The sequence below is a fragment of the Molothrus aeneus genome, chromosome 1 (genome assembly GCF_037042795.1).
Source record: "Molothrus aeneus isolate 106 chromosome 1, BPBGC_Maene_1.0, whole genome shotgun sequence".
Classification (NCBI taxonomy): domain Eukaryota; kingdom Metazoa; phylum Chordata; class Aves; order Passeriformes; family Icteridae; genus Molothrus; species Molothrus aeneus.
The window spans coordinates 127,318,420-127,341,109 of NC_089646.1; the positions used below are offsets into that span (position 1 = coordinate 127,318,420).

Below are 22,690 nucleotides of genomic sequence, written 5' to 3' on the forward strand. Positions count from 1 at the left end.
CTTCAATAAAGTCAGACTTAATTACAGGTTTTGGGGGTAAGACATGAGCAATGAATAGGTCATTCTGGTTGCCTTTGCACCTTGAGGAATCAAATATGTCTGCTGCACAGTAGGTTCAGAAAGAATTAGGAACGACCTTTAGAGGGAAACATGCCTAGTGTAGCTTTGCTGTAACAAAAACATTGCACGTCATCACTGAAGATCAGGAAAACATTGTAGGATAATTGGATTGACCCTAAGATCTGAAAACTAAATAATGTAACAAAAGGTAAAGGATTGTTCCAAATCCTTATAATCAGAATGCCACAGTTTGTATCACAAACTTTTCAAGATACCAATCAAACCAGAAGCTAAATGTAAAATGAATAAAAATCAAGCATGAGATAACAAAAACAGAAGGAAATTCACTCTTAGAAATACTTTGAAATTCCAAATTCATCAAGAACTGATAAAACTACTGCTGCAATTATCTAAATACATGAAAAGAATATTTCTACAAGCAGATAAATGCAGCATTCTTGGGTTTATTTTGTCTGAGAGAAGAAATCAAAATCTGATCAATAAGAAATCTTGATCAGCTTTTTTATGAACAGCTTGGAGAAACCATACATAAGTCAGATGTTGAAATACATTTTTTAAGCCTTGAGAAAAAATAAAAATTAAAAATAAAGTCACCAAGTTGTATAAAGAAGACTAAAAACCATTTTCCTCCATCTGTGCTAACTTGCGGTTCCTCCTCCCGTTAACAAAGTGAATTTTGTTAGTTGGTTATGTTGTACACAACAATAAACTGATTTTTCTTTTTTTAACACTTTAAACAATTTTCCTTTTTTTAGGATTTTTAAAAATTTATTTCACCAGCTAAGATTAAGTAACAAAACAGAGGATCAGTTTATTCTTAAGATCTTTCATATAGGTCTGCTGGGAGGCAGAGTCAGCAACTCAGAAGTGAAGTCAGGAGGGATGTCATTGCCCTTGGGAAGCCAGCATTCATCACAGCAGGCAGCCATTATTGTCCAGCATGCTATAATAGTTTCTCAGTAGGGAAGGCAGCATGTAGTAGCATCATGACGTGCAAGATAATGCCTAAAAACACAAAACTGTTTGAAAGGGTCTGTTAGGAGGGAGTGCTTACAGTGGCAATGGAAGGGAAGAAAGGCAGAATGACCTGGTTCTCTTTTTAGTAATGAACGCCAGTCAACATTTTTCATTCTGTATCATGTTCAGGGAACCAAAATAAGTTTCCTTCCATTGCAGTTTTTATTTGGTCATTGCTTACTTACCTCTCTTCTGCAGTTCTCTCCTTAACTCTGCCATTTAGGACATCTTTTTTCCCAAAATAGAACCTGAATATAGGCAAGAAACACTTAGGTCTTTAACGTACTACAAACTGCTTCATAGTTCCTTATATGAGACCAATCATCACTGTCACTGAATATATTTTACTTACTTAAAATGGCTGGAGAAGCTGAACTGATGTCACAGAATCATAGAATGGTTTGTGTTGGAAAGGACTTGAACAGACCATCTAGTTCCAATCTCCCTGCCATGGGCAGCAACACCTCCCCCTAGACCAGGATGCTCAAAGCCATGTCCAACTTGACCTTGAACACTTCCACTGACAAAGCATCCACTGCTTCTCTGGGCCACCTCTTCTAATGCCTTACTGTCCTCACAGAAAATAATTTCTTCTTTATCTAATCTACTCTTTTTAAGTCTAAAGCCATTGAAGTCAGTTATGGTCATAAGAATTAGCTGAGAAAAAGAAAACAAAAAGGTTTACAGCCAATAATTTTATGCAGGAAAATGGGTAATTCAGATGCAAAATCTTTCTCTGAATATGTGGCCACAGTATAGCATGTCAAACCAAATTGTAACTGACTGCAAATTTTCCATTAGAGACAAAGGTGCTGTGCACATGGGTATTAGTGCACACACGTGAATGTGAGCAAAAAAGGCAGTACTTTACAAGATGGCCATTCTCACATTTCTCAGAAAGTCTCTTCCAGATTTCCTTGAATGAGATTTTGAAACTCTGTTTACAGCTTTGCTCCTAATTAAGTAGCTCCACTCACCTCAAGGAACTTGGTGGCTGTTTAGTGTGAATTAAAATGGCAGCAGTTGGCATTCTACCACATAGAGTAATGAGATTCAGTGAAGGACTAAAACACCTGAAGTCAAGATCCAAAATACCTTCCAGAAGCCTGTCAGCTTTTCTAGCAATGCAAGGTGACTCTGATATCAGGTGCAAGAGGCATGAAGCCAAGACAGGTAGTAGGTGAGACAGATGCTTCAGTCTGCTATAGAGTTACTCAATTTTGCTTTACAAAGTATCTGTCCACTGATTGCAAGATACAATGTGCCAGGACATCATGTGCTGCATGCCATCTTTGCAGTGGTGCAATAGTCTCCAGTATCAGAGCCTACTCTTTTACTTTTGGAAGATGGAGGAGTTCACTAAGCATGAAGAAATACAGCAGCTCCTGCAAGATTTTGGGAGACTTCACAAATCAATTAATATAAATCAATTAAAAGTTCTTTCAATAAAGATATTAGCCATATGCTCCTTGGTCAGCTTCAGGTATACTTTTGGTTTAAAAAAAGAAGAAAGAGTAAATTGATTACTTCTCTGTTAGCAGGGGAAATTGACTGCAACCAGCACTTCTGAGTAATTCACACTGTACAGCTACTTGTTTCTGGATTTGACATTTTTTAATCATGGGGTTAAAAGGTCATGTAAAAGGAAAATGAGTTGCTACAGAGCAGTAGTTAGATCCAGAGTCAACACTACACTCTCACTCTGCAGCTGGGATTCATGGATCATGTGCTGATATTCTGCATGGGCATACAGCATGAAAACCTATCCAGGGGCTTAACTTCCCAGACAAAAGGCAACAGGAATACCATCACCCCACTGCCAAACTAAAGCACCGCTGACACAAGAATAGATATGATTGACAAGGCATATACTGGATTGAGGAAAATGCAAAAATATGTAGTCTTTGTGAAATCTAGTCCTATTTTCTCAATAAAATCTCCACAGTATTACCCAACCTGACACCTTTTTGGTTCATTTAATCTTAGAAAGATAAAGGTCTGCAAGCAAACTTCCAAGGATGAGATGTCTCTGAGATTCCCACTAAGGAAATTCTGCTTTCTGTGTGAGAAATGGAAGATACAAGCCACTGGATTACTATTTTACATGTTACAGCAGTAATACCTTTTTAATAATTTTAATTCCTTCTCAAGTACCTTATTAGAAAACAAACCTACTTGATGTTCCTTCAGTCTTGCAGATGTTTTGCTTTCACACAATTATAATATAGTCACATTGCCTCTCAAGACAGTTTCTACTGAGAAGCCCAATTAACACTCAGCACTTTAAAGAGGTAGAATTTAAGAGTTTGGTGTTCACCTTTTTTCAGCCAGCTAAATGACAAGCATGATTTATTTTGCCTAATAAAAACAAGAATAAAAAAAGTAATAGAAAAAGACAACAGGCCCAGCAGCAGAACACTTAAATACAGCTCGTTATTAATCAATTTATTTCACACAGTTGTTTCTAGGCAGCACAAGTGTATGTGTACTGTGAGCCCATAAAAATAATGGGAATGAAAAACTGGACACTCTAATTCTTAAAGGATCCTGATCACTGAGGATTAAAAGCATTGCATAAGAACATGAAAACAGCACTAGGCCCTCAGCTATGGGATAATGCAGTTATTTGAGAAATCTATGGCAGAAAGCTCTGGCTTCCATTTGTTTTTTGTGCAATTTAGGTAATGGGGAAAATGTGTCTGCTTTTCTGAAGCTACAGTGATGAAGCACATCCAGAACAAGCAAGGTCAAAAACAGTATCTGTTTACAAACAGGCAGATTACAAATCTGCTAACTTGCATCCTGAAAGCTCCTTACTAAGTCAGATTAACATGGAGTTTCTGTTTATCATCCTGACATAGCTAAAGAACATAGCCCAAAGAATACAAATCACTCCCTGTTTTCGACACTGTAAACTTCACTAAGAGCTGCCTATTTCCTGAATTCACAAGAGAATGTGTACAAAATTTCCAAAAAGCTATATAGGAATCACAACTTGTCTACCCAGGTACATCAACTGTAATCTCATCTGTCGCCTAAATGGATTTCTGAAGGTTGAAAAAATAGTTACTATATTTTATTAATAACTAAGGCCTTCAGCATATCTATGTATGCAAAGCAGAATTAAGAAACTCTTTTTTAAGCAATGAATGAACAGAATGACCACTTTTAAATGCATAAATCTAGTGGGGCACACACCCCACTTATGAAGGTTTATGAAGATGTTAATTTTAAGTCATTCAGGACTAAGTATATGTAGCAAATTACAGTGAGACAAGTAGATTGCCTGGATTGCCCTGTCACCCCATCATAGGGTACTACAATGGGCCTGCCTTTTTGGGAAGCAGAACTACTGTTTGGAAGCATATTTACTTCCATCAGAAATCCCATCTTGCAGTGAATGCCGTTTGTCACAGCTCTAAATGTAGTTTTTAGAACTGGCATCCTTCCTTTCATTAAGATTAAATCAAGGGTGTAGAAGATGATAGACATTAAAAACTCAATATTAAACACACACACAGAACTTAGGAAAAATGCTGGTTTACATATTCTGCCTTTTAATGAACTAAATATCCATTGCTCTAAGCCCTTAATCTACTCCTGGGTTAGGGAATGCAAACCATCACTGTTCAAGACACGCTAGTTTATGAATACACAAATAAACATAGGAGAGAAAATAGAAATGAACAAATATCAGTACATATGTTTAAGAATGTGAACTCCAAGTGAATAAAGCAGCCCAGATGGCGAGTGATGGTGGCAGAAGCATGCTCTGGGTCCATACCTGCTCCCAGAGGGACCTCCTAGCAGGCTTCCCTGCAAGAAATCACAGTTTCCCAAGGAGGGGTGGGCAAAATGTGAAAAATAGGATGGTTTTACAGAAGGAACACACTCCCATGAGACTGTGAGGAAAGAGGGCAAGCCACTCACAGAGTATACTGAGTATCAGATTTTGTCTGTGATTAGACTTATCTTTAAACGATTACATTTTTATTTGCTGCTATATGTCTATGACCTAATTATTGTATTTTGCAGCAGCCAAATGTAGCTAAAGATTAGAAGAGATCATTCTTTCCAAAAAAACAGTCTTATCTTATATTTTATTTTTATTTTTCCTAAGCAGTTTTCAAATGAAAATTAAATCTAAAATGAAAAACTGCAACTCATGAGACTGTCTCCAAGATTCTGCTGAAGAACTTCTCTTTTTTTTTCTTTTTGCCTTATCTCAATGCCTGGTTTTCTTCCTGATATGAAAGGATGCTGCTGGGCTTCTTTTTGTTAATTAGAAACAAGATCTCAAGACCAATCTAGCAACATCAGAAGAGACTATTCCCTCCATAAATACTTCACAACGATCCTCTGTTATATGACAGGAATTTTAAATATTGTAAAAAATTGCTCACAAAAGGCTGAGTCTAAATGACCAGCTTTCAATTGCATATGGAAGAAACAACACTTCACACAATACTAGACACGATACTTCATCTGACAGCTAAAATGCAATTTAAAAAAAATTAAATCTTTCCATTCAAACTGAACTATAATTTCCAAGTAGTGTTTGCAATAGAACCTAAAGAACTTGCAAGAAATCTAGGTCAAAGCAATTTTATTTTTGACTTTGCGAAATAAAAAAAAAAAAAAGGAAAATAGATAAATTAAAATTAACATGTTTGAGAGAGAGAGAGGAAGTCATAAACATACTCAAGAAAACATAGATCAACTAGGACATGAAACAGTCTGAAGTTGTATGTACACACCTAAATATACTAAAAAAGATTTCCAATGGAATCCCTCTTTATCTAACATACCACTGGTCAGTCCCAGTCTGAAACAAATAACCTCACAACAAGCTGCACTAGAATAATAGTTGGAATTAATATCTTCCCCAGATGGAGTTTTCAACTTAATGAGCAACAGGTAGAATGAAATCTTGCTGCCAAAATTATACCCACTCCATTCTGAAAGAGGGAGAAGCACAGAGATGAATGGAACAATTTGTGTTGCACGAACTACCCTAAATACACATCCAACACAGTCTTTATCCAAAGCACTTGAAAGGACACAGACAATGAATGGCTCAAGAGATTCACATCAGAGCATTCACTAAAACACAGACTACAGAAATCCTAAGGAAATGTGTATGACAAGATCAGAGCTGGATCAAAAATCCCTTTAAACTTCCTAACAAAAGCCTGTAAAATCAGTTCAGTGCTTATGTTGTACATGGGAATTTGCCTCACTCAAATAGAAAAAGCAGACTGATTTCACAGAAGGGAGCTTCTTGACTCATAAAACTGAGGTCATAAAGTCACTCTCAAGAAAAAATTAAACTATGAAACAAATTAAAATTCACCACTTGAGTAATGAAACAGCACACAGGTTTACTTTGTCAAATGAGAGATATCGTAGAAAATATATGAATCACACTGACAAGGAAGTAATTGAGCAAAACCTACAGCATTTTCAACAGTAAGAGGCATAAGACTCCCATTTGGATACTCAGGAAATTTAATACCACAACTAGAGAAATTTAAAAGCAGGTTATATCAATTCCAAAAGGATCACTGTAAAATATCAGAAAAAATGCTCAGTTTGTTAGCATCTTCTAGCATTTAGTTTTGCAGCCAAAATCTAACAATGACTCTTTGCTTTTAGTTTGCCTATAACGTGTACACAAACAAAAAAGAAGTTAAAGGGTTCAATTGAGTTACCTGTACTGCTACTTTCAAAACATGAATACTAAAGATGCCATTCTTAACCTGAAAAATAAAGACACAGTATTTGTGAGGGCTGAATTTAAGAAAATAAGGTAGTATGTCAAGTAGATAGGGTCATCCATGAATAGAAAGATAGACACCCTCATTGGGAAATTCAAGAGCAAAGTTGAAATTTAGTTATGCAGAATTCAATGATGGAGCCTGGCAACAAAAGGTCTTGTGTACACTGTGCCCTGGCATGCAACTTTCTGTCTGATTTCAACCACCATCACCACACACTGCTCTTACTGTCTTCAGCAAAGGCCCAAGTATTTTTGAACTTTTAAAAATCAGTAAGAATTTAGCACTGCAGAAAATCATGTCTAGCAATGACTGAATTTAATTCTATTTAGGAACAGCTAAGACCCAAGATTTAGAACAGCAAAAAATATCAGCACAGACATTATACTGCTTTGACCTTAGCATTAAAACAGAGTAGCCAATTAAATGAACATTTTATTGTGGTATTTCTTTTGGTTTCCTGGCCAATTACATGTACAGGAATAAGACAGGAGCCACAAGCACCACATGTACTCTTAAGTCGCTTTGTTTTGCTTTCATCACTAGGAATACTACAAATACTACCAATTCTAGAGTTTCCTTATCTTGAAGATAATTTATGCCATGACAATTAAGTTCTGTTGAAGCCCTAAATTCTATCTTATGAAGCTGTAATTCCACTAAAAATTCAAAAGAGAAACAATCTAATTATTTGTTTTTTCAGAGAACCATGAAATTATGAACTGTTACTATTGCTTTGTGAACCTTTACCAATCAAGTTGTTTGAGGACATTTCTTTAAATCTCCTTGGGACTGAAAACAACATGGAAACAGAAAAAGGACTGATAAGCCTGGATAGACTCAGAGGTATTTGCATTGTAATATTAAAGTGCAAGAAGTTCTGAGTGACAGCAAATGGTAATTGAAAAGACAGATCTCAGACAGAGGAGCCTCATGAGAGAATATCATGCAAATGGCAAGCACTTCAATTTTAAGATGGATTTGCAATTGTCTATTTGTGAATGTTGACAATGCCTTAAGATCGATAAGACAGAAGTGAAATGTGGCGTGGGTATTCAAGTCTTCATTTGCAGAGTTTTAAGATTTATAAATGCTCACATGAGACATTTCAACTACAGAAGAAGAAAATGGGACCTAGTTATGTCTTTGTAATAAAGCTTATTATACAGTTAATCTTTTTCTAATTAAAACTTAGAATTGGTTTTAATTTTTTTTTATTCTTTTTCCTCAGAAACATATATCTAGTTGCTTCTAACTTTTTTGCAAGTCATTATTAATATGAAAACCATCGAAAAGGTTAAGTAATATCTTATTTTTTATTATTAATTCAAATCTATAAGCAATGAGATCAATAATAACAGTGCTGCTTGCTCAACTGCTACTAAAATGACACTGGGCATTCATTCCACTGTTTAGTAGTCTGATTTTTAGGATTACAATAGTAGAATTGAAATCAGTACAATAGTAGAATTGAAATCAGGGTTGAGCAAAAACATCACACATCACCTACCAAACATTTTGACAGATCACTGAATAAAGGTCAGAAATGTGCCTGCTCTAGGAGGCTGCTCTCAGCAGATTAAAACAGGAAGTGTCCAATATGGGACTCCCCTAGATCTCATTAGCTGAGGAGGAAGGGGGTTTTCATGTATTCTTGCAGTTCCAGGTGGAAGTCCAAAGGAAAGCCTACATGTGCGTCATCCTCAAGCTTAGCACAGTTCTTTTTTTAGCCAAAGGGGGCTTATCTTATTACCCTTCTTAGCTGGGATGTCCACATATAACCTGAGAACTGCATCATCCCAAAAAGTACAGCAGCACACAGGAAAAGGGGACATCCAGGCACCTGTGCCCTGCAAATGCCTAACTGGACACTGTTGTTAGTTCAGCTTTGTTCATCTCATAAATGTAAAATCGTACTGCTTCTTTTCTCTTAATTCAGGTAAAATTGATACACTGTAATAATTAAGCCCATGCCTATGAGTTTTAAAAACTCATATGGCTTTGTTGAACTAGAGTGGAAGTCAGTATTTTTTCTGCCTGACTGGATGCACACATGAGTTTTTCACCAGCAGCTGATGATTCAGGCTGCCTATATTTGTGCATAGTTTCCTCTATTCTGTTTCTGGTATTAAACTGAGGCTATTACAAGCAGTTTTCACATAATTTCAGGCTGTCTGCATTAGGCACTTTTTCCAGCAATATTCAACTGTGGCACTTGCAAAGCAATTCAGGGAATAAGAGGAGCAAGAGTGACAATGTACATTCTTACCAATATTACTTCACCACTACCCAACAGAACACGAGGCCACAAATTACCTTCCCTTCACTGCAAATGCATGCACATAATGGGGGTGCTGGAGAACAACAGAGCCCTCTGACAGAAACCAAACACTAGCACATAATTGAAATAAAATTTCAACACTTGTCAGAGATTATTTATTTAATGTTGGTACAGGCTTACAAATTCTCCATTCATGTAGAAAACTCACTACCATGACTATAGCCTCATAAGTAAGAGATGGAGCTGCCTGCCCCATTAGAATTACAACATTTTCTGAGTCACAGACAAAAATCTGGCCCATGCTGATACATTATGCAGAGCATCTATAAAAATGACTGTGCTGAAAGCATTAAATAAGAGCTATGACCATGGAATGGGAAATGTCATTATTGATTCCACAATACTAAATTTATCTTTCGTACAACAAATAGAGGGACATGAAAAAATGAACACCATAAAAAGATAATGAGAAATTCAACAACAAAAGATTCTACTGCCTACTAATTATTTTTATTCAGGTCACCCAGTATATAAGCCAATATTTACCAAAACATTTGAACTGTGAACTACAATGTTTCAAGGTCATTCCTTTCCAAACATAAACAGGATTTTAGCAGGAATCAAATTAGTTGGAAGAGAATGAAGGGGGGTTTTGCTCTGTTCCTGTCATCTCTGTTTTACTGGCAAGCACAGTAGAGGTACTTGCAATTTTTGAAACAAAAGAGTTATACAAAATACTACTGTATAAAAAACTTGTGCAAATTATTTTTCTCACCATGTCAGGCTGGACCTTGCAAAGAACAAAACTGAGGCATTTGTTCCTATCTATACTACAATTAAAATACTCAAGGGTTTATATCACAGAATGAGTTCTCTCTTCTGACCACACCACCAACAGCAATATGTTTTGCAGCCATTCTGTCCATTGGGGTGAACAACACTTAGGTACCACTCACATGCAAAAAAATGTCATAAGATCAGTGGTGTTGCACCAGAAAATGCCTTATGTGCTTTTAAAGCTAATTAAGAAAAAACTAAAAATTCATACTTTTAGTAGCATGCATATCTAGTTCATGGCAGCTTAGTTCCACCAATCAGCCAGAAAGTAGAAGACAAAAAATACACATGGACTTATTTATAATAAATATATAAACATCATTATTTCTCTATTGATGAACACAAGGTAGGAATATTTTCCACACATGGCTCAAAGCTGTTAGCAATACACTATCTGACCCTCCACTAACACATGGGAAGAACCTATTTTTTCACTACTTATTGATTTGTAGAGGTGTTCAAGGGAAAATTATCCAGCTCTTCCATATGTTAAAATAAAATTAGTCAAAGTCTGCCCCTGTCCTAGACTCTGGAGCCTAATGAAATAGTTTTTTAACAGAAGAGTTAAGCTTCTTTGTTTTACTGAGGATCTATTGTTGCCCTGTACAGTTTTATTTGGTTTAGATCATAAATTCATAGCAAAAACATCTGTTGATAGGAAAGATCAGAACTAGAACTTCCAAATACACATAGTATGCAAGAAAGAAAAAAGTACAAGTTTAGGTATGAATTTCAATGTAGTAGTACTCATAGAGACTAAGCCATCATTTCTGTAATCTCCTGTCACAAGCTTTATTAGTTAATACCTTAATTTAAGGTTGAAATTAAATGTTGTTCTTGTAGCTCACCTTTAACCAACCATTCTCAAGTCATTTTATGAGACCAGGTTCTCAGAGTGCAACCATTCTTAAAACACTCCCCTAGAGGTCTCACATAAACTACTTTTCTGCATCAGCATTTTTTTAAGAAAGGAAAACTTAGTGTAGCCAATTAGCAATACTAAAAGTGTATCCATAATAACTAAAGATTCAAAAAAGCCAAAAGAATGCAGAGGCAGACTAGATGATTTGGGGTAGGCAAAAAAAAGTTTTGACCCAAATGGTCACCGCAGATTCAGAGTTGTTTTTCATAATTAGGAGTCATGCACACTTACAAGGACCTTAAATCATAATGATATTGTATAAATACAAATGCTCATTTGCACAGAGTAAAAATTTCCTTCATCCAAAGTGATACATATATTTTATGCATCAATACAACTATGTTCTCTTCAACATCAAGAGCCTACTTGAGACAATATCAAAACAAGTAACACAAAAAATTACTGTTTCAAAGAACAGAAACTTTTTCTAAATATCACATACTAGGGAACAATGACAGTAATCTTGCTTTAGCTGTGATGATTTACCAGAATGAAGTCTTGCCTGTGTTCTTCTAATTGGTCTTGCACAAGGCAATAGATGTGTGTTGGAGAGAGCATCTTACAAGGTTATATTCTGAAGTCCTTCAGGAAGAATGTTGCATTTCTAATCCACAATCAAGAAATGGATGATAAGCTTGTTTTCTTTGGAGAAAATACTATCATTTTACCTTTCTTGACCTGTGAAGAGGTATGATTAACAATGCACCAAGAACAGTCTGGAAGATGTAATAGATTGTCTTTCAAATTAGCCCACTGCTTGTATCTTTAACATAAACACATTTGCAGGATTCAGATGTCCTACAGCTCAGAGTTGGTCACAATCATTAATTTATCACAGTTCAATTTGTATTAAATGGGAATCTTCCTACACAAAGACACATGACAAAACACTAGTGGTTTAAAATTGCAACAGTCCAGAACTCCAAACAAACTTGAGTAATATAATCCTGGCATGGAAACTAAATGCTGGATGCACTGAAATTTGCATGGTGCCACTGTTGAAGCACTGAGGTATAAAATGTCAGGTACAAGCACCTAGAACACCACAAGCTGCTGACACCAGCTTCACTGCCTCACACCATATCAGTCTGTATTTCTGTAGATTGGCACAATATATATTCATTTATCCTCACTTTTTTCAGACTACTCTTTAAAATCCTCCTAATAATCCCAGAATGATTCAGGTTGGAAGGGGCTTCAATGATCATCTGGTTCCAACCCTCCTGCTATGGGCAGGGGCACCTTTCACTTGACCAAGTTGCTCAAAGCCTCATCCAGGCTTGCCTTGAACACTTCCAGGGATGGGGCTTCTCTGGGCAATCCATGTCAGTGTTTCAACCTCCATTTAACATGAAGTGACCTAACTCATGGATATTAAAGCAAACTGATCATTGCTTTGGCCCTCACACAGTGTAAAACTAGCTCATTTTGACAAATGTGAATTAATATACCTGGAAAATACTTACATAACTTTGGAAAATTGAGTTCTTGTGCTTTTCAGAGGAAGTTATTAAAACCAAATCCTCTTATTATCTAAAGATGTACTGGCTTACATAGAGGTATACATTCGGAAAACTAAACCAGACAACTGATCTACAACATGACTGAGTATTTTAAAAATGTGGAATAATGAAATAAATAACTTTTTTCTTCTTTCTTTTAGATTCACTCAGACAGCAACAGACAGGTACTTTCACTGTAGTGAGCTGTAATTAACTACAAAGGGGAAGTAGAAAACAGGATGCAATTAGCAGTTACAGGAATTTAGAGATCATGGAGATGGAACAATTTCCTCCCTATCAATGACAATTTTCGTATTTCCTCAAGATTTCCTTTATTTCAGTTCAAGAAAGACCCATGGGCTCCAACCACTGGTATCTTATGCTCCCCAAAGGAGGTGACAGAAGATGACATACCAATTCATTAGGAGAATTCATTTTTATTGCCCTTGCCACAAAATCTTACCAAACTTCTCCCTTCAGGTGTGTACCTGGGTAACAGAAATGGTTAGAACTGACTGAGGGCATACTGGGAAGAGCAGTAACAAGCTTGCATTCTGCCTGTGCTACAGTTTTACCATGTCTGACTCACAGGACCTGGAAATCTGGGGAAAGCAGAAGGTAAAGGAACTTGGGGAAAGTACATATGGGAAGGTGAGGATATCTCCTCTGGATGTTTCTCAGTATTACTATATTTGCAATATCTTCCTTTAAAGCTTCACTGAGGTCAAGCTTTATATCCAGGAATAATCTAAACCTTGCTCAAAACTTCCTGCAACACTTACTGCAACATTTGTGACAGAACTGCAGTGAGACAGTTTGTTGTTCACTGTGTCCCAGTAAAAAATCAGGTACATATTGCACACAGAAACTGTGGCTGCCTTATTCACTGGCAGTGTTCAAGGCTTGGTTGGATGGGGCACTGGGCAGCCAGGTCTAGTGGGAGATGTGCCCACGGCAGGGGGGTTGGAACTACATCATCTTTAAGATAGCTGCCTATAAGTTCTGGTTACATTTCATTCCAAACGTTGCAAACTCCACCCAGCCATGCTGTTCCTCCACCTGGCCAACAACAATCACTGCCTCCACCACTGGGTTTAACCACTTTGCAGATCTCTGCTAGTGCTGGTGGATATGATGTACATATGTACTACAGTTCCAGCAGACATATAACATGATTTTGATGATATTTCCTTTATAAAGTGTAAGGAAAAGTATCACACCAAAATCAGGACCATTTGTATCTTAGTTCTGTCTTACTTGCTGCTGTCTGTATTCACTTACTCTCACTAATGATTATGCAGAGAGTTATACAGATCTCTTCCTTCAGAGTCACATTTTCAGTACAAGGAGCTTTTCTCCCCCAGTTCAGAAGGCTGGTTGTAGTTTGATGGGGACTTCAGTAGGAACCAACACCTCATACTGTGGCTGCTATTTGCAACACAGTTAAGAACCACAGGTCACCAAGAGTCTAAACAATCTTCTCCAAAAGGAGAGATTAAGAGCTTTACACAATTTTCAGCTATGTCTTCACAGAGCACTGCACTTGTTTCCACAGCACTCAGAGAGCAGCATTTACTGAGTAAGAAGATAAGGTATTTGGTGTCTAGTCTGACCAGAGTGTTCAGTCTAAAGCCTTAGGGAACTCTAGTTAAGCTCTGCTAGGATGCCAGAAGTATCAATTTCCTCATGAGCCTCTCCAAGGTGATCATCACTACAGCATCAGAGTATTTCACCAACATTAATGAACTTATCTTTTCATATCATGCTATGCTGTGCTGCTAGTAACATCTTCATTGTACAGATGTTACTGCCACTTCAGTTAATGCCACCTCAAAACATTCCTTACAATTTCTTACACTTAGCTATTCAACTGTTCCCATTTTAGAGGTGTCTAAGCCTCTCATTTCTTCAGATAAAGTTTTATCTCAGTAGAGCACAAACTCAGGTATGTAAGATTTCAGGTGAGGCAGACCTCAGTGAAAAAAAAAATGAAGAAGAAAAAAGAAAAAGGAGGTATGACAGTTTGCATATGGAAAGAGTTTCACAGTCAAGCATTCCACATAGCCCAGCCAATTCCTGCTACTATCATCCTTTCTGGCATATGGAAACTGCATGCAAAGAACAACATAATTTATTTTTGCCATGGTGATATAGTAATGGCAACAGAAGGTATGAGTGGGAATTCTACCAGTAGTTTTAGTCCACAAATAAAATTAGAGTGGTTCTTTGAAAACTATTCAAGCAGGAAGTGCAACAAGGGGATTGAGGTTTCATGTAGAAGTGAGATTGACTACTAATGAGTTAGCATTATTCCTATGGCTATAATATTTCACCGCAGTTAGTGTTTATAGTCACTCCAGGAAAAATGAAAAAAAGGAAAAATAAAAGTAATCCCAGAGAAAATTACTAAAAACCCAAGGACACTAACAATAAGATCTCAATAGAGAATTAAAGCCAGAAGAAAAAAACCATTTTGCTTCCCATTGCATCCTTTTGTCTTGCAATTGCTTCTTGTAGTCTTGGATAAGAGTTGTTTCCTTTTCTAAAGGGGATTTAAAAGCTGTTACAGTTTCTCTTTCCAGAAGCTACAAAAATGTAATATTAATTGATCAATCACCTTGGAATATCCTTTCATCAACAACATGGATGCCCTGGCTTTTTTATGCAACAAAATGCATAAGACCACTTGGAATTAAACTGTCAAACACATGACTGAATAGATTGGATTTACATCAACAGTATACAAATATCAATTTCTGAAATAGAACAGTATTAATAATTTAAAATCAGAAAGGAAGTATAAAGAAAACTTGCAAGTGAATCCAATTGCACTGCAGTGACTATAAATACTAACACTTTTAGTGTGCTCTGTATTATTTATGAAATATGATTTATTACTAAGGTTTTATATAGCTATGGTTAGATTAGGAATATCTAATAATGTATTTAGAGTTATTTTAGGAACCATCTTCATGGAATCTGGTTGTGTTATGCTCTGGGGAAAAACACAGTTCTGACTACAGTATCAAAGTCTTATCTTTGTATGCATGTCATATATAAAGCTTATGTAAAGATTTCTGGATACTATTTACCTATGCAAGTACTTCAGTTGAACCATGTTTTACCTATAAAATGTGTTTCATATCTATGTGTCCCAAAAGCTTTTTATATGAAGGAACACAGGAGGCAGACAATTCTTTTCTGTTCCCACAAGTCAAGTTCACAGTGAAATGAATGAGAATTGTATATATAATGTCTGGAAAGAAAAAGCATATCATTTAAGTAGCCATGCTACGTGTTCACATTGCATATTTTTTTCTCCAAATTTGGAGCTTGGGTGGGTGAGATCACCCACTGAAGATAGACAGGATGGATTCTAGTAATCTATCCTGATGGCTGTGACAATACCTTCCAGAACAGAAGTGGATACAAATGGTATCAACTGAACAAACCAGGTGCCAACACTTTCAGGAGGTAATATTTCCACAGTCATCCCAGGTTTGAGACAGAACTGCTACAGCTTTGTTTTACATGATCAGTAAGAAACATTTTACATCCATGATTGCAAATATGTCAACTGTTCTTCACAGGGATGCAAAGGGTGCATGTCCCAGGCTGACCCAAAGTGTCAGTCTTTGGTCACTGATGACTGAACAATGTGTAAACTGCAGCACTGGATCTTGCACAACTAAGGCTCCCATTCACAGCCTAACAAAGTTCCCATCTTCCACAGAAATGGTCTTGCTTTTGCTAAGGTCTGTTAAGCTCTGCTTAGTGTTCAAAATTTCTTTCATTCATCTTTCACTGTTGACCACTGATAGATTTCCCAGCAAAGGATAAGACAACCTGTACCTACTTCACCATCAGAGCTTTCTTTATAGTCTCTCCTTCCTATTAGGGCCCTGACTTTTTCTTGCCCTTACCATTTAATTTGTGTGCAAAGTTACTGCACATTAGGAAAAGCATTTGCATCCAGGGTGCAGTACGTGCATAGCTTCCAAGAGATAAAAAACAGTCTAACCGACCAGACACAAAAAGAAAACAGGAGTGAAAATACATAAAGAGCAAAGGATTTGATGAACTCAGTCTCATCAAGAGGCCTTCATCAATTGATATATATTTTCCTATTAAAAAATCTTTGAACAGACAAATAGCCAGACCTGATAGCTGGAAGTTGAATCAAAACAACAGTAGTCTAAAAATTAGTTAATAATAGCAAAAACTTGGCCTAATTAATAACTGGAGAGTACACAATGGATACACAAGTGTTGAGAGGGATTTACTCCAAAACATTAAATTAAAAAAATTTTTTTTCTAAGTGGTAAGTCTCATCAAGTCACTTCAAGTCCCTCAAGGTCCCTTCAAGTTTTACAATGCCCACAGTTGTCCAGGGGAAATCCTCTTGTTCCTTCAAAAATTATAAGTTTAACTCTCCTTTTCAAATCAGTCAGCTTTCCAATGTTGATCCACTATTACACCTTGGGGTGGGGTAGGGTAGTGAATAAGACCCAAATCATAAGGAATAAAAGCTCACCAGAAATACATAAATTGATTTAGATTATCACTCTAAGCCTGAAAACAACCAGCTCCAGAAAAAGAAAAAAAAAATTAAAAAAAAGGAGACTGATACACCTTTCATATTCTCAAGTTATTAATTTATTAATGGAGGAACTCATACAATCCCATTTTTTTCCCCTCATGTTACCATCCCTGTGCTATATGGGCAAGACATTACACATTGGTCCCAGAGAAAGTCCAATCCTTTGCTTTGTGAGAGGCAGTGTTTTTGCTCTGTGTTCATGCTCTGCTGAGAACTCCTCTATAACACACATCCAGCTTTTAGCTGTCCTCTCTGTCTTCCCTTTGCTCCCATGTCAAACACCCCTCTTCTTTCATGATTTCTCAATCACCAAACAACAAAGATAATAAGTGTATTCCTGAGGAGTAACAAAGTGAGGCTCATGGTCCTCATGACATTTAAGAGTTAGGGAAACAAACCTCAAATTAGCTCTCAGTATAATATCTGTGGAACATGGAAGACTGACACAGGTTTATGATTTTCCTTCTCTCTCTCATTTCACCCTATTAGTAGGCAGTAGAATAACAACAACAACAAAATTGAATATGTGTTAGATCCCTGTTTTGCCAGAGTAATGTAAGAAAGCAGGAGGTCATCACTTGCTTCAATGTGTAGTTGAAAGATACAAGCAATAGCTTTATGTCCAGGAGGAACTCACTACTTGTACTGCTGCAGCCACAGATAAGGTTTTTCTGTGACAGGGGCCTCTGCTCCATCTGAAAGATTTTAACCTGCAGATCAAATAACTTCCTGTCTTAAAGTGTATGACACATCATGAGATATCCAGGAGCTACCTTCTCTGTATCTGTATCTAATCTTCAGTAAATCTTGTTGGAGCAGATGCTGGAATAGCAGGGTAATTTACAGCTCACTGCTGCAGGAGCCACACAAGCATCTGGCCCTGGCACAAAATACCCCTGATGATAATAAGAGAGCAATGGCTGTTTGAATGACTGAAGATCCTCCCCACAGGCTTCAAAACTCACAATTCTTTGCCTATTTCAAAATGCTCCTTCTGCCTCTGATGGCGACAGTTCACACACCAGAGACACCCTACTTAACAAATATCTGCTGCAATGAACAAGGAAGCCATATCCCACGTTCAAGTAAACGGCTTTACTAAACAAAAGTATCAGTATCTCCTGAGCTAAGCCATCCACAATCATGTAACAATCTTGTGCTAATCTGACACCCGACCAGGCTTGCCAGTAGCAACTGTTTGCTTCTGTAAGGTTGTCACCTCCCATATGCTTCAATAGTATGCATAGTTTAATGTTTTTGCTACAGTAACTTAAGAAACAACAGCAACTCACTAAAGGCTGAAGAAGAAGCAAGTCAACAGTAGCTCATCAAGAAAAACAAGTGCTCAAAGGCCTTGTGAATTAACATATGATCATTAGTGCTGAAAATCCTAGACTACTGCCTTCTGCTACCAGCCTTAAATAATCATCACGTCCCTATGAAAAAAAAAAAAAAATAAAATGTCATTATTATCAGGGTTTGGGGATTTGGGGGGTGGGGTGGGTGGAGGGCCAAGGGGGGGTACAGTTTTTAAGTGAAATTCAACAAAAAAAGTATTTTTACATTTCTTTTAATAGTTCTGTTATTCCCCCAAATCCAGGAGGAGTAAGTATGTATATTTCCTACAGTGCAAGATGACGCACTTTTTAAAACTTGTTTTAACTTTTTAAAACTTGTTTTAAAAAGTGAAAGATATTTCTTTAGATTAAGCAAACAGTGGAAAAAAAGTTTTAACAGAAAGAAAGATATGCACTGTGAAAGAAGATTAGTTACCTTTTTTTTTTTCTGCTTAAAGGGAAACAGAGCTGTGCAAACACTGCAGCTGCTAACTAGACATTCTCAAACAACTAATATGTGACCCCACTGTTACTATAACAATTTTCTCATCTCCACTAGTTGGGCTCAAACCTGGACAAGAAAAAATAATCAACTGAGACTGCACAGGAATTATAATTCACAGCATATATTTTAAGGATATCCTTATATGCTCTATTAGCATTTGCTTGACTATCAAAGAATCCTTATCTGGTTAGGATGCTGAAATAATTCTATTAATATGTATGAGCTCTGGAACTAAAATAAATAGTATTAAAACATCCTAACAGTAAAATACAATCCAAATAACTAAACAAATTATTACTCCAGGAACATAAGGAAAGGCATTTTTAATGTTCCAACTTTGACTATTTCTCATATTTTAAACAAATTTATTCTTTAAAATACCGGGTATTATTTCAGATCAAATCTAATCAAATGAGAAAAATGGCAGGTTGCCATGCACAAGAATTTCCCTTCTTTTTCTCACTATGCTGTCAACATAGGCAGTTCTTTCTTGCTGCATTTTCCTGTGGTCTTTTACAGAAGGCAAAAAGCATCAACTCAAGAATTCCACTGCCCCCATTATTGCATACTCATAAAAATGGAACTGACAGGACAGCAGTTTATTTGTGCACAAACCAGAGCCGAATCACGTAAACTGGCTTTCAGAAACCCACGGATCAATTGTTACTCTCTGGGAGCGCTGCCTCGGCGGGCGGAGGTGAGGGAGTTTCATCTGGGAGAAGGGAAAAGTTGAGGAGTTGCAGAGGTACGGAATCCAGCAGTCTTCCCGTCTCCACTGCATAGAGCTAATTAACAGACTCCAGTACATACACAGTAGCAATGGCATCTTCTGCGTCTGTAACTATTTTTAAATGCACCTAAATTCTGAAGAGGCTTAACATACAGACATTTAAGCCTATATGAATATTCATGTCTGAGTATTACACCAAATCTAAGTCATTGTGCAAAGATAAGCATGGCTTAAAAATGTTAAAAGTCGGGTCATTAGACTAACAACACCTACAGACATAGCCAAATAAAAATTAAAAGAGGCTGTCTACCAAGAGCATCTTACTGGCCCTCAGTCCAATTCTTCCACCAGGGACACGCTAAGCTCCTCAAATTCCCCTTCCCCTATTATGATTTTAATTAGAAAACTATCCTAATACAACTTTGCAAACATCAAAAAGCTTCCTTTGAATAGGGAAGCAGCTTCTGAAACCTTTCCTCGGTTTAGAGCACAGGAAAAGAAACTACCTACACCATGCCACTTCCAACGTTTAGTGAGAAACTTTACATTCCCTAGTACTAGAGACACGTAGCGTTAAACCCATTTACAGGTGAACTGAACAACAAAACAAGCATTTTTAAAATTAATATAAAAATCCCATTTTCAGAGGCAAAAATCTCGGGGCATACTTCGGTATTTGTTGGTTACTGACAATAAGTTAAAACACGGTACCACTTCTAAACTGAAAGAAGAACTAGAATAAATTATCACAAGAGAGAGCGAAAAAACTGTGTCGTTACAGTTTCTCTCCGCAAACTGTTTCTTTCCTGCGGCATCATCTGTTAAATCAGAAACTCCTTTGAACACCGCAGCCTCGCTGACTCTTAGGGTGCACTGCCTGCGCCGACACTCTCTCGGTATTTTCGCATCGCGCCCTCTCCGCGGGGCCAGCGCAGCCGCCCGCCTCTGCCAGCGCCGCTCGCAGCCGCGCACCGCGCTCGGAGCGCACCGCACCGCGCCGCGCCGCGCTCGGGCCGTCCCCGCTGGCGGGCCCGCACACGCACCGAGGGGACGCGCTCTCCCGCCGCCGACCCGTGCGGCGCGGACCCGCCTGGCCGAGCCGAGCCGAGCCGAGCCGGGCCAGGCCGCGAGCCGCTGACCCAGGGGCGGGCAGCGGAGAAGTTGCGGCCGCCCCGAGGCGCGCACCGAGGCGCACAGGTGCAGCCGGTCCTGCCGCGCGTCCCGCCCGGCGCCAGCCTCCAGGGGCGGGGGGCGCCGAAGCCCGAAGCCGAACCCCTGCCCCGGGCCGCCCCTGCGGCGCGGAGGCGGCACCAAGGCGGCGGCTGCTGCCCCTCGCCCGCCGCCCGCGCCGGCACCGCGCCCGCGGACAAACTTACTTGCGGGCGGCGGCGGCGGCACCCGCGCCCTCCTTCCCGCGCTGCGAGCGAGCGCAGCCCCGGCGCGGCGGCCGCTGCCGAGCGCGTTCGGACATGCTCAGTCCCCCCGCCGTGCGGAACCTACCACCGGGGGGACGGGGGAGCGCGGAGAGAGAGGGGGCAGAGCTGGATGCTACCAAGAGGACGCGCTAAAAATAGGCGCCGCAGAAAGGAACAGCTGGAGCTTAAAGGGGCGGCGGCCGCCGCGCTCCCCGCAGCCCCGGGCAAGGGGCGCCTCCTCCCGCCGCACGGGCCCTTTCCCCGGAGCCGGAGGAGAGGCTCTGCTGCCGGGGCCTGCGCTGCCGCGGGGCTCTCCCCGCGGAGCCAGCGGAGGAGAGGCTCTGCGAGCGGGGCGCTGCCGGCATCCCGCGATGCCCGCGATGCCTGCGCCACCGCGTCCTGCCCGCGCCTTTGCGGCGGGAGCGCTGCGGTGCGCTCGGCTGCGGCCGCCGAAGAGCGCAGGGGTGCGCAGGGCCCCGGGAGGGCTGTGGGAGCGTCCGGCGGGGCGACTGCCGGGCTCTGCCCCCCTTCACCCCAGCGCCGGGCCGGGAGCGTACCTCGGGGCCGGGCCATTTACCGCGGGGCCAGGAGCGTATCTCGGGCCGGCCCATTTATCTCAGGGCCAGGCCAGCCCGTGAAGCAGCAGCTTCAGAAATGAGTTCTACATAGTGAGGGAGAGGATGCTGAGCGGCGTTTTCATGCGGCGTTTCTCTGGAGACATCTCCATCCTGCTCCGCGGCGTTAGCTTATGCGGACGAGGCTTGGGGAGTAACAAACACTCGGGAGCTCTCCCGTGAAGCTCAGAGCAGTCAGATGAGAATGTGGCAGGTCCGAGGCGAAAAGCGTGAAGAACAGCCCTCCTAAATATATTTTTTAGGCTGGAAGATCTATGCGGCAACAGAAAATACAAGATCACCTCTCACTGACAGTACTGTGTTTCAAAACTGAGAGCTGTTGAAATTGAAAGCAGCCTAAGTATTTATGAATGGGAATTTCTGATGGGTTTTTTTAGCCATGGCTTACCATTCTCTATCTTCTTAAAAGACCGACAAGAATAAACATAAGAGCACTACATTGTTTTAGATTTATATGGATACTACAGATTCTAAAATTGTATTACCCTAGCAGGAGTTCAGAGGTATTACTGAATTCTGCTTTTATGGATACAGAAAACTGCTATTATACACACACACACACACACACAAAGAAAAAGAAAAGAAAAAAAAGGGCATCTTTAAAAAATGCTAAACTACTGCTAAGAAAAAATATCAGACAACATCTGCATCATGATAATCTGCTATTCTGATGATATCATGACAACATGTACAATAGTACATGTACAATATACATATGTACATATAATATGTACAATAGTACATGTTGTACATGTTGTACACCCAAGACTACATTCAAAATTTTTCATTTATTTCATTAGACATGAGAGATCACTTGAAGTTTATCTTCATTGGAAATCTAACACAGCCTTCAGCAAAAATTACTGCAGAAAAACCCCCTCAGTTACACGTAGGTGGGTATAATCAGGAAAGGAAGTGTTACTTGTCAGTACTGTCAAATAAAGTGAGAGCAAGGAAGCAATTTCCCTTGCAGACTGACATACAATGGCATAGATTATTAGACAAGATTGTGTAGGTAACTACTGCGGTACTTGGAGATACTGAAGATGAC

The 22,690-nt window shown here is 39.2% G+C and overlaps 1 protein-coding gene across 4 annotated transcripts in view; it reads right to left on the reverse strand.

Moving 5' to 3' along the window:
- Positions 1-21,787, reverse strand: part of OXR1 (oxidation resistance 1) — a 266,515-nt gene extending 244,728 nt beyond the window's left edge. The window contains exon 1 of one of the 4 annotated variants that reach the window (XM_066564420.1): positions 21,582-21,787. In XM_066564420.1, the coding sequence (XP_066420517.1) occupies positions 21,582-21,615 (34 nt within the window). In that variant the 5' untranslated portion in view covers positions 21,616-21,787. Of the gene's footprint in view, positions 1-20,965; positions 21,080-21,561 lie in introns of those variants that run through there. The other 3 variants (XM_066564445.1, XM_066564427.1, XM_066564454.1) reach the window with 3 other exon arrangements.
- Between the last annotated feature and the right edge of the window lie 903 nt (positions 21,788-22,690).